Source organism: Artemia sp. Qi Xiang Cuo, chromosome 9 (assembly GCF_049724085.1).
Source record: "Artemia sp. Qi Xiang Cuo chromosome 9, ASM4972408v1, whole genome shotgun sequence".
NCBI lineage: Eukaryota > Metazoa > Arthropoda > Branchiopoda > Anostraca > Artemiidae > Artemia > Artemia sp. Qi Xiang Cuo.
In genome coordinates this window covers 40,955,968-40,967,748 of record NC_142802.1, presented here as the reverse complement: position 1 = coordinate 40,967,748, position 11,781 = coordinate 40,955,968, and the positions used below count along the sequence as shown (strand labels likewise).

General features: G+C 36.3%; 1 protein-coding gene across 1 annotated transcript in view; it reads left to right on the top strand.

The window, feature by feature from the left end:
• The first annotated feature begins 2,215 nt into the window (after window positions 1-2,215).
• Ssb-c31a (single stranded-binding protein c31A) overlaps window positions 2,216-11,781 on the top strand; it is a 35,028-nt gene continuing 25,462 nt past the window's right edge. Inside the window, exon 1 of the mRNA XM_089094033.1 lies at window positions 2,216-2,372. Coding sequence (XP_088950159.1) covers window positions 2,313-2,372 — 60 coding nt within the window. The 5' untranslated portion in view covers window positions 2,216-2,312. The remainder of the gene's footprint in view (window positions 2,373-11,781) is intronic.

Below are 11,781 nucleotides of genomic sequence, written 5' to 3'. Positions count from 1 at the left end.
GAAATTAACAAGTGGAGTTCCTAGCCCCTTACACCTGTTCCCGGCTTGTAAGATTCCCATTCTTGGTAAGAGTCCAGATATTTTTCAATTAATTGGAATGTGGTCGGTATAATACACACGTTTTAATATTACGGAGAGCCCTTCGCACGTGCTTCTAGATGGTGAGATTCCCGCTTAGGTAAGATTTGGCACGTCCAGGCAAGATTTAACACGTCAAGACAAGATTCTCAGATGTTCAATTAATTGGAGTGTGGTACGTATAATATTTGGAGTTCCTAGGCCCTGTTTCTAGACAAGATTTCTAGCGCATATTTCGTCATTTGACACACCCCTTTGTTTTTCTATGACAAGCCCCTTTTTTTGTATGACAGCCCTGGCAAGATTCCAGTTTTATTTTATATGAGTACCTGGAGTGTGGTCGGGATAACACACAAGTTCGATTAACAGGGGGAGCTCTTAACCCCTCGCACCTGCACAGCGCAGTCATCTGTTCTATTAAAGGGAACACACTTGCCAAGACTCCATGCCACAGCCCTTTGGATTCCAATGACATCATACGACTTACCCCGTTTCAAACGGACAGGTCTAATGAACTTGATGCAATTTTATGCAACCCTGCGTCAGGAACCCATGGGGGAATCCCCGCTTATAACGTAACGACAGCTCACACCTTACGTAATTATTATTCAACACTGTCATGTGTTACTTTTTTCGTCAGAAACCTCCAAAGCGTTTTTTCTTCTTTATTAACTTATTGGCGGCATACACTTTATGTAAGGTCAGCGCATCTTACGCATGGACGGTGCATCCATCACTGCCAGATAATACCATTTTGATATTTTTCACCCAAAATCCTCAAGACATTTTCTTTTTTTGGCGTTTCATTTTTCGCTCGAAACACCCTTCATATTTTTTTTCTATAGTTCTTGACCCCACCAGGACTCGAAAGGTCATTCCCTTCCAATGGCTTCGTGCCTTAACTGGAAGGACTAAAATGTTATTCACAGTTACTGCACTAAACTGCTATTGTATGAGAGATAAGATTCCCCATTTCTGGCAAACACTAGAAGAACGTATTATTCTCCCAACCTGACACGCTCTGAGGGCATTTACTCTCAAGATATTAATAAAGGGAAATGCGTGTCTTACTCGTGCTAAAGACTACATCTTAAAAACACAGACATTTTAAATAAAAGGTTTATTATTTCAAACAAATTGACAAGCAATAAAACATAGAAAAAAGACAACTAAAAAACACGACAAAAAATGTGAAAAAGACATATCATAATATACGCAAAAAGAACCGTTTATTATAGAAAATCAGGGCTCCTAGCATGCAACCCCCTCGGGAGGGGAAGGGGGGAATTAGGAGGGAGGGGGAGTGATATTGGACATGGATTTAATGTATTTTAAGGGCTTTTAAGGAAAATACCGTTTTTTCATCGAACTAAATTTATGAATATTTAATAATAACCTAACAATAGGCTCTACCTCCCACCTAGCATTCATTTTCAGAGGGCGCCTTGATAATAGATGCAATTTTTAGGCATTATTGTGGCTTATAAAAGAATAAAATAAAAACAATAGCATGCGTAATTTAAGGAAAGACGATGGGAGAGGACTCCAGGGGAGGATGGGCCCTCTGTGAGGAGAGGAGGGCCATTTTTTGCTCGCCAGCTCAACACTGCCTTTTTATTCATATTTTTTTTCGCTACACAAAGCAGTAATTTTCAAGTATTTAATTTTTAAATGTTTTCTTATTTATTGTTAGCCCACCTCCCTCCAGTAGGGTACCGGCCCACTTCTGCTACTTCTGGTAGATTTGAAGGAAAACTTGGTCCTATTAGAAGAAATTTGTTACTGCTAAGAAAAAAACTGTTACTTCTGACAGAAAACTTGTTATCATAAACGAAAAAAAATTGTTACTTATAAGAAAAATTTGGTATCTTTGACAGAAAACGTGCTACTTCAGACAGAAAACTTGTTATCATAACGAAAAAATTGTCGGACAACGTTAAAGGGGGGCTATGGTGGGAGGGTCCAAACTTCCGGCCCAGTTTACCCCACGAAGATAAAGTCGGAGGAGGATGAAATTTTGCAAGTTTCTTAGTTTGAGCTTGGGCTACAAGATGCGATCACCGCCGTCTCTCTGCGACCTCTAGGACCTGAAATCGCTTAACATTGTGGTGGGTCGCCTCTTTATAGAGGCACAAGTGTGCCTCCTTGAACAGAGGATTTGATCTTGATTCAAAAGGAACAAAGCAAGTTTTGAGAAGAACTGCATTTAAATTAAAAATTTTGAAGAAAGAGAAATGGGGAAGGACAAAAACAAAAGAGAAGTTGAATCTGATTCTGACAGTGGACCAGATGATGTAAATAAGCTATTAGTTCATGTTGGGCAGAATAATTTTTTTAGTAGGCTATATTTCCATGTTTTGCTAGGTGAATAGTTAGGCTATGTAGGCCTAAAACAAAAGAAGACATATTCATTCTTTTATGCTTATAGGCTATACCAATCTATGCAGACGACACATATATATCAAAATCTATGCAGATGACACACAAAGCTCTATAGGAAGTTCATATCCCAAGATGTAACAACACTAGCCTACAAAAAGACATTGACACCTTAACTGAAAACCTCCAAACCTAGGTATCAACTTCAATTCATCAAAACCAAGATCCTGTCGATAAGGAATAAAAGTACTGCTTCTGTACCCCAACTAGCAATAAACAACAAAGCAGGCTGCAGACTACCACTGACAGTCCTCCTATCCAGAGCTTCACTAGAGACCACAGGAAAAAAACTCAATCTGCCATGGTCTTGAACAAGTGAGTGGCAAAATGTTTTTATTGTTACAGCAGTGCCACTCTGGAAGGGATTACAGTTCAAGCAGCCACTATAGACTTATTCACAGCTAAGGTGAACAAAGATTTGGCCAATGTTGATTAGAAGCTCAATAGGGACTCAGATGTCAACTGAAGTTGTCACACAACCACTAGCAAGAATTCTACATGAGTTCATCACAAATGGGGTCATTTCAGAGGGGGGGGCAATAATTTGGAGAAAAATTTACTGTATAGCCCATGCCCTTAGACTCTCCAGATAAAGACCCCTCTTGCCCTGCCAATAAAAATGCTGGAGCTACACCCCTGGTTATCACCACCTTATCTTGCTGGCTGTTTAAGATAAGTTAAATATTCTGAAAGGAGTTTTTTTTTGCTCAAAATCAATATCCTAAGAATCTTCATTCTCACTTGATCAATTGCAGGTTCAGCTAGATATTTCTGCTCCTGCATTTTGGCATGTCCCAGGACCAGTGCAATGACACTTTTTTGGTTGTCTTCACCAGAGCTGTTCCTAGAGGGGAGGGCAACTGGGTCAACTGTTTTGGGTGCCATAGCTGGGGGATTGTCTACTTTGATCAAGTATTTTACTTTGATTTGGCTTTTTTTTTGTCTATATTTGAGTTGGGATGGATGCTGTAATTAATTTGGCCCTGGACATCATCAGCCCTGGGAATGTCTCTGGTCCCCACTATAGCACCTCCCTTTCTTAACCGCCTTTTCACTAATTGCCAAAAGAAAGAAAGCTGTAAAAATTGACCTCAGGCTTCAAGAGAGAAAGAAGAAGAGGGACAAAATTCAAATCTTTCTTATTTATCAAGCATGAAACAATCATAAGTGAAACTTTTGATAAATCAGTTTTAAAGCTTATTTGATGGTACTATTCTTAGTAAGTACATTGCATAGTAGTTAAGAGAACTATTCAGATAAAAAAAATTATTAGTGCCATAGGTCAACTGTCAGTTACTTTGACATGTACAAGCCAACACAAACTGTGTTGTAGTACCAATAGGGCCAGATTTAAAGCTTTGACACTTCTAAGCCTAAGAATTTTGCTGCTCTGTATTCATACCATAGGGAGAGGGTCAATTTTCCTTAAGAAAATAATTTTATGATAACAATTTTATTTAATTACAAAATAACATCACTTATGATAACAATTTGAGAATCAAATATTTGTATATTTGATTATTTTATGTATTATCCATGTATACATTATTTTTTAAGTAGGACTATTTATCTTTCAAAGCCAATTGATAAAGTCCTCCTCCTTGCTTTTTTTCATGTGAAGGTGTCTATGATGTCATTATACAGGATCTCTTAAGTCAGCCTTTCCCAAATAGTGAGCAGGGATAATGATGTCTATCTGTCATGGTTGATTGAAGATCTTAAGTAGTTCTTTGCCCAGCAAAGGGTGAAGAAGGATCTTTCTCCTGTGCAGGTTGTGGCAGGCACACCAAGAACCATTCTTAAGGCAATGTTTAGGTAGATGTCAACTGCATCAAAATGACACAAAAGTTTGCTAATGTCAGTTAGAGTCATGCTTCTTTTTTTTCCATCAATATTGTATACCAAGAGGGTTTTAAATTTAAGCATTTATCTATAATCATAGGCTCAAGATCATCAGGATAAAACCTCAATACCTCACTTGTATGCTTTGTGATTTTTCCAAGGCATGATTTGCATGGTAGTGTAGTGCACCTTGTATTTTGACAATGAATCACATCATCCAGTTTTTGTTAAAAAAAATCCCTCAGTGATAATTTATTGTGCCCCCCAGCATTGTGTTCTTTTGACCTGGATCTATTGGTAAATCCTGGTCTGAGTACCAGAATGCCATTTCCTCCTAGAAGGTGTGCCAATCTAATTCTTTCTAAACTTCTTATGTAAATAAAGACCTAACCTAATTTCTAGCAAAAAGTGGTTGGTCTATGAAATACCACCTTGTTCATGCTGAAATTTATAGCTGGCTAAAAAAAAAATTTACTTTAAGGGTGCAAAAATGTGTTTGCTATCATAAGTTTCCTCTTTTGTATAAAAGATGTCTATTGGCTCTTTCTACCTCAACTAAATACAACCTATAGATCAGCAGTCCTAAGAGTGTGTCATACTACCTGACTCTACCCTAATTTGAGCTGTATAGTTTCATATTAGTTGGGTTGGGGGTTAAGCATAGTGGAAGCAGCAATCTTTTGCATATTATGAAGTAAGAATTGTTTCTTAACGTATTTCCTTCTCAAGATCCTCATTTGTGCATTAATACATTAAAAAATCCTAAAACATTTACTTATATCATTTCCAAGAGCATTTTACTTTACCCCCAACCTATCCCTAATGTACAAATTTATAGCCCAAATTATATATTTCCTATGTGTTTTGCCATGAGTCACTCTTTTTTTTAACTCATCACCTTTAATTTGAAGAAGTTAAGAAATGGAAAATGCATAAGAAGTATATAATTTTGGCTATATATTTGTACATATTGGGGGTGGGGGGCAAAGTAAAGTGAAGTGCTCTTAGAAATGTTATAAATATTTTAGAATTTTGAAAGTTGTTTTCAGAATTGTATAGTATTTCTTTCTCAATAGCCCCAATTGTGCAGTGACACCTGACACTTGACTTAGGTGAATGAAAATCTATGGAATTTTCACCAGGGCCTTTATTTTGAAGTATCTGCATCTACTCCTCTGAAGGGTACTGACCTTTGATGACCTTTTATAATGTGTGTGTATTTGAAAGTGCACAGTGAGTTTATTAATGCACAGTTAGGCTTATTTCAAAGGGAACAGCATAAAGTACTGAAAACAACCTTTAAAAAATTATAAAATAATTTCTTATGTCATTCCTAAAAGCACTTTGCTTTACCCCCCTAACATGTGATTATATAGCCCAATGTATATTTATTACTTGCAATTTCCTGTTTCTTGATTTTTTTTTTTTTATGTTGTTTCCTTGTCATTACAACTATTTGAAGGAAAAAAATTATGCCTGGCAAAATGCATAGAATGCATATAATATGGGCTGTAAATTTGAATGTTATATATTTCTTTTTCACATTAATATTTTTTTATTTTTTATTTCTGAAATTATTTTTTTCAATAATTTTTAGGAATGATATAGCTTTAAGTGAGTATTTTAGGATATTTGAAAGCTGTTTTCAGAATTTTTTAGTGTTTTCTTTTGAGTAGGCATAACTATGCACTAAAACTGTTGTCAGCCTCATACCTTTGCTCAATACTGATTTTTGAGATGTGAAATATCTCTAAATATGTATTGTAAATTTAGAGGAAAAACCTTGATACAGCAAAAAGTTCTGTTTAAATAATAGGAACTATATTTCAAATTACAGCAGAAAAAATATTGAAAACTTGAAGTGGTCAATATATAAGACATTCCACAACTGACATAGGGACAAGGTGAATGTACTGCTTGATTCCTTTTTATATGTTCTTTGACATCTAATAATCAAACCTCTTGCTAATGCACACTTCTCCCCACCTGATGGTCCCTCATATAGCCTTAATAATGTGTCTCTTAATTACCAAGGTTGTTACTAGCCAAAATGTTTTTTTTTGGGGGGGGCAAGGAATTCTACTGACTGGCTGATCATTTACCAACTGTTTTTTTATCAATAATTAGCATAATGTTCATTTTTAGTTTGATATGTTAAATCACTGGACAAATCAGTAAAATTGCTGCATTTACTTCTGAGATTGAGATTTTGGTATATTATTATTATTTATTGGAAAACCCATCATACAAAAAAGGAAAAGACATAAGCAAAAAAAAAGAAGAAGAAATACACATAAACTTAGCAGTTGTCATATCACTATTTTCATGCTCTTTATTTAACCAAATGGAAAATTGTGACATCATCTGTAAAGTCACATTAGGAGTCAATAAAACTGCTGTGTTTACTAACCAAGTTTGAGATTTCTGTAGATGACATGTCAGTATTTTTGTGGTCTTTATTTAACTGAACAAAAAATTTTGCTGGAGTTAGGAAAATCATAGCAGTTTGTGGTACAATTTTAGCAACTCATTTTTTTACTGGGTACCCAAAAACATTGGGGAGAGGGAGGGTCCCCCATGCATGATGGCCCTGTTTATTACATCAGTGCAGTCATACCTTTTAACTCTGATTTTAATCCAGTTATTGTCTCAGTTTGTATTTTATCTCAATGCATGATTGAGTAAAATGTTACTCTAGCAAAATGTTACTTAAAATGATTTCAAAAAGTATATAATAAGTCTGATCAAAGGAAACACTTTTATCTGATCTTTAGAAACATCCTGGATATTATAAACTAAGAATTTCATTGGTTTAGTGTTTTCTTTTAGTTCTTAAATATTCCCTGGGCTATATATGGAACCATCAAGGGCAGGGGAGTGGTCATTTGCAAATGAATTGATTATTATATGTGGATAGATCATATGCTACATAAAAAGGACTCAAGCAGCATGTTCACCTTATCCCTATTTCAAGTCTAGGATCTTGTATATATGGACCACCAAAATGTCATGTGTGTCATCTTATCTAAGCTACAGAAAAAAAATTGACAGAGATAGCAGCTTAATAATATTGTCCCAAGGTAAACTTTAGGCCCTTAATTCATTCCTTGAAGTTTCATTCCCCTAAGTCAACTAGTTTGGGAGATAGTAAGAAACCTAAACTATACTTTTATCAAGGTATGGATGACCAACAATACTTTTACCAAGGTATACCAAGGATAAAACCAGAGGCACATTTAAAGGAGGTCTTAAGAAATTGTTAAAACTAAGCTTCTTTAAAATAATAAAAATGATTACTCCTTTCATTCATAAAAGGGCATTGGCTCATTTGATAAAATTCTGTCTATTGGGCTTTTTGCTCTTTTAGAAGGCAGTTGATACGTTGAAAAAGTAATTGAAACTTTCAGGAATTAACCTAGAACCTAAATTATTGTCCTATTCTGGTAAGGTTTTTATGAAGTATATATCTCATCCTTTTCTCCTCCAAAGTGCACTGACTGGGCACAAATCATGGCATGACCTGAAATATAATTAAGTCATTTGATTTGTGTTCTCAAACCATAGCCTGCAGTAAAAAAAAAAGCAGAATTGTGCCAATATTAACCAAAAAAAATATTTTCTCCAAAGTTAAAACAGCTTGCAGCACCCACTACAGCTTGGGTTAATGTAACCAATTAACCAATCCTCCAGCCCAGTGGTTTTCTAACTGTGGTACACATACCTCTTGGGGGTATGTGGCCATCCATCAAAAAATAAAACAACCCTTTAACTCTAGGACTGGCAATTTATTTATATTTCAGGTTTATTTTGCTTAGTACTGGTAACTGAGAAGGGGTATCTGAAATGTTTTGTGTGTAAAAAGGGGTATAGTGTCTAAGTAAGTTTGAGAACCATGTCCACTGCTCTAGCCTATGGATTTCTCCCTGTGGTATAATTTATACTCTGAATTCATTCCTGGAAATTTCTTCTCCTAATAATAATGTTTCCCAAGGTAGTGAAAGCATCTCATTTAGAATTAACTAACAGTTGTAATGTCTATAATTGATGTAAGGGTAAGTTTACAATTTTTGATTACTTTGCTATGTAGAAGGTGAACACACCACTCATTGTGTCTAAACACATTAACTGCTTCCTTTGCACATCTATTTTGAGCCTGGAAGGGTGATATATTGTTCCTTGTTATTTGCCTGTAAAAAATGGCTGCCATCAATTCTGAAAACTACATTGTAACTGTCACAACACAAACATTTTATTAAGGCATTGTTTTGGCCAAACCTTATCCAAAATTCATATTAATGATGCACCCTCAATCATAAAGGTTAAGTTTTGCCAATATGCAGACGGTTCTAAAGCAACTGGTCATGTTTTTGACCTACAAAGTGCTAATGACATCCAAGCTGATTTAGATTCATTTTCAATTTAGGCAAAAACATTGCAGCCAAAATTTGATATTCAGAAATGCGAGGTCATTCACTTCAGATCAAATAATACCTTGAACAATAACACCATGATATCCATTGATGCTTCAATATAACAACTACCAAGCACTTAAAAAAAATTGAAGCAAAGAACTATCATAGGCAGTGCAATCGCGCTGCCTAAGTAAAGAACAATGTTGGCACAATGTCATATTTATTTTTTGTTTTTTTGTTTTCTTCCATACAAGGGCACTTTGTATCGAAGGAGTTGTCATAGAAACTTCAAAAAGGGCTCATTCGATTGGAAATTGGAGTGGCTTGTGCCCTTTTTAAGTAGTCGAAAGTGATTGGAAGGCAACTAACACCCCTTCCACACCCACTATTTCCCCAAACACATCCAATCAAAATTTTGTGATAGCCATTTTGTTCAACATAGTTGATTTCCAGATAGAACTTATGTTTTTGAGGAGGACACTCCCCCACAGCCCTCAGGGCAAGGATTGTAAGTTATGCCCTGGGGGCATATGAGGTTTTTATAGAAAGCCTTGTTGTAGAAACTTCAAAAAAGGCTCATTCAATTAGAAATTCAAAGGGCTAGTGCCCTTTTTCGAAAGTGATTGGAGGGCAACTAACCCCCCTCTCACGCCCACCAATTATCCAAACACATTCAATCAAAATCTTTAGATAGCCATTTTTGCCCAAACATCCAGTAAAAATTTTGAGATAGCCATTTTGTTCAACGTAGTTGAAAGTTCTTGAAATTAGGTCCTTGAGGATGACAAACCCTCACAGCCCTCAGGGCAAGGGTTGTAAGTTATGCCCTGGGTTTTTATAGAAAGCATTGTTTCTATAAGGTTTTTATAGAAAGTGTTGTTGTAGAAACTTCGAAAAGGGCTCATATGATTGGAAATTGAAATGGCTAGTGCCCTTTTTAATTGTCAAAAGTGATTGGAAGGCAACTAACACCCCTTCCACACCTACCAATTATCCAAACACATTCAATCAAAATTTTGAGATAGCCATTTTGTTCAAAGTAGTTGAAAGGTCTGGAAATTATATCTTTGAAGACCACACTCCCCCCCCCCCACAGCCCTCAGGGTAAGGGTTGTTAGTTATGCCCTGAGGGCATTTAAGATTTTTAATGAAATCTTTGTCGTAGAAACTTGAAAAAGGGCTCATTCGATTGGCAATTCAAATCGCTAGTGCCCTTTTTCATAGTCGAAACTGATTTAAGAGCAACTTACCCCCCTCTCACGCCCAGCTTTTCCCCAAACACATCCAATCAAAATTTTTAGATAGCCATTTTGTTCAATGTAGTTAAAAGTCTTAGGAATTAGGTCTTTGAGAACGATACCCCCTCAGAGCCCTCGGGGCTACTACTACTACTACTAACAACTCATCGCAGCACCAAGCCGCCTGAGGCCAACACAGCTACGCACGCTCTTCCTCCATCCCAATCTATTCAAAGCCTCCCTATTTACACCCTCCCACGAAGTTCTCATTTCCTTTAAATTTTTCTTTATCACGTCCTACCACCCCAGACAAGGACGACCTGCTTTCCGTTTAGCCCTAGATGGTTGGCCAAAAAGAACAATCTTTGGCAATCTGTCATCCTTCATCCGCACAACATGCCCCAACCACCTCAACCTTTCTTTCATTATAGACCTAGAAAGCGGTATTGAACCACATTTTTCGTATAGCCTATTGTTTGAAATACGGTCAGTCAGCCGGGTACCCAGAACAATCCTTAAACAATTTCTCTAGAAAACATCTAGCAAATCTTCATCTGCTTTTCGGAGCGTCCATGCTTCAGAGCCATATTTGACCACTGTCATCACTGTAGCTTCTAAGATTCTAATCTTGGTTTGCAGACTTATCTTCCTATTCTTCCAAACTTTTTTTAACTGTGAAAAAAAACCCTGAGCCTTGGCTATTCTATTTTTTAACATCTTCACTGCTCCCACCATCTTTACTAATAATACTACCGAGATAAGTGAAACTGCCCACCTGATCAATGCTTTCATTACCCAACATCAACTTTTCATCGTCACTTAGTCCTAGCCTTAGTGACTTAGTCTTCCTAATATTAATTTTCAAACCAATACTAGCACCCTTAACTCGCACAACATCTAACACTTCATTCATTTTGCTCAAACTATCATCTAGGATGCTTAAATCATCAGCATAATACAAGTCCAGGAGACTTTTTCCTACCCATGTGATTCCGTGGTCTCCCATTGCCTTTCCTGTGCTCCTTAAAACAAAGTCCATCAAAATAATCCATATAAAGGGGGATAGAACACAACCCTGCTTAACTCCTGATTTAATACAAAACCAGCTGCTAACCTCATTTCCTACCTTAACCGCAGCAGTATTATTCTCGTACATAGCACTAATCACTTTAATGTATTTGTCTGGTATACCATACAAGGATAAAACCTTTACTAAAGCTCCTCTATCAACAGAATCTAACACTTGCTCATAATCTATAAAACTGAGGACCAAAGGTGTTTGAAAACTTAGGCACTTCTCAATTATTAACCTAAGAGTGAAAATTTGGTCAACACATCCTCTACCTTTTCTAAAACCGCACTGCTCTTCTCTTAGAACTTTGTCTACGGCATCTCTCAGTCTAAAAAGTATCATATTACTAAGTAATTTACTACCAACAGAGACCAGACTAATGCCTCGATAATTACCACACTCACTTCTATCATCTTTCTTATAAAGTGGCTTAATTAAGGTTTTCCTAAAATCGTTTGGTGCTTACCTTTTTTCAAAAATCATATTCATAATCTTCAATAACTTATTTCTAACCTCAGAGCCACCATATTTAAGAAACTCATTTACTAGCCTATCAGCACCTGGAGCCTTATTATTCTTTAATCCTTTTAGTACTGTTTCTAATTCCTCCTCACAAAACAAATCTTCATTCACATCCAAGGTATCACAAACTTTTTCATTTTCCTCTATATTTATTACTGCAACTCTATCTCGGTTAAGA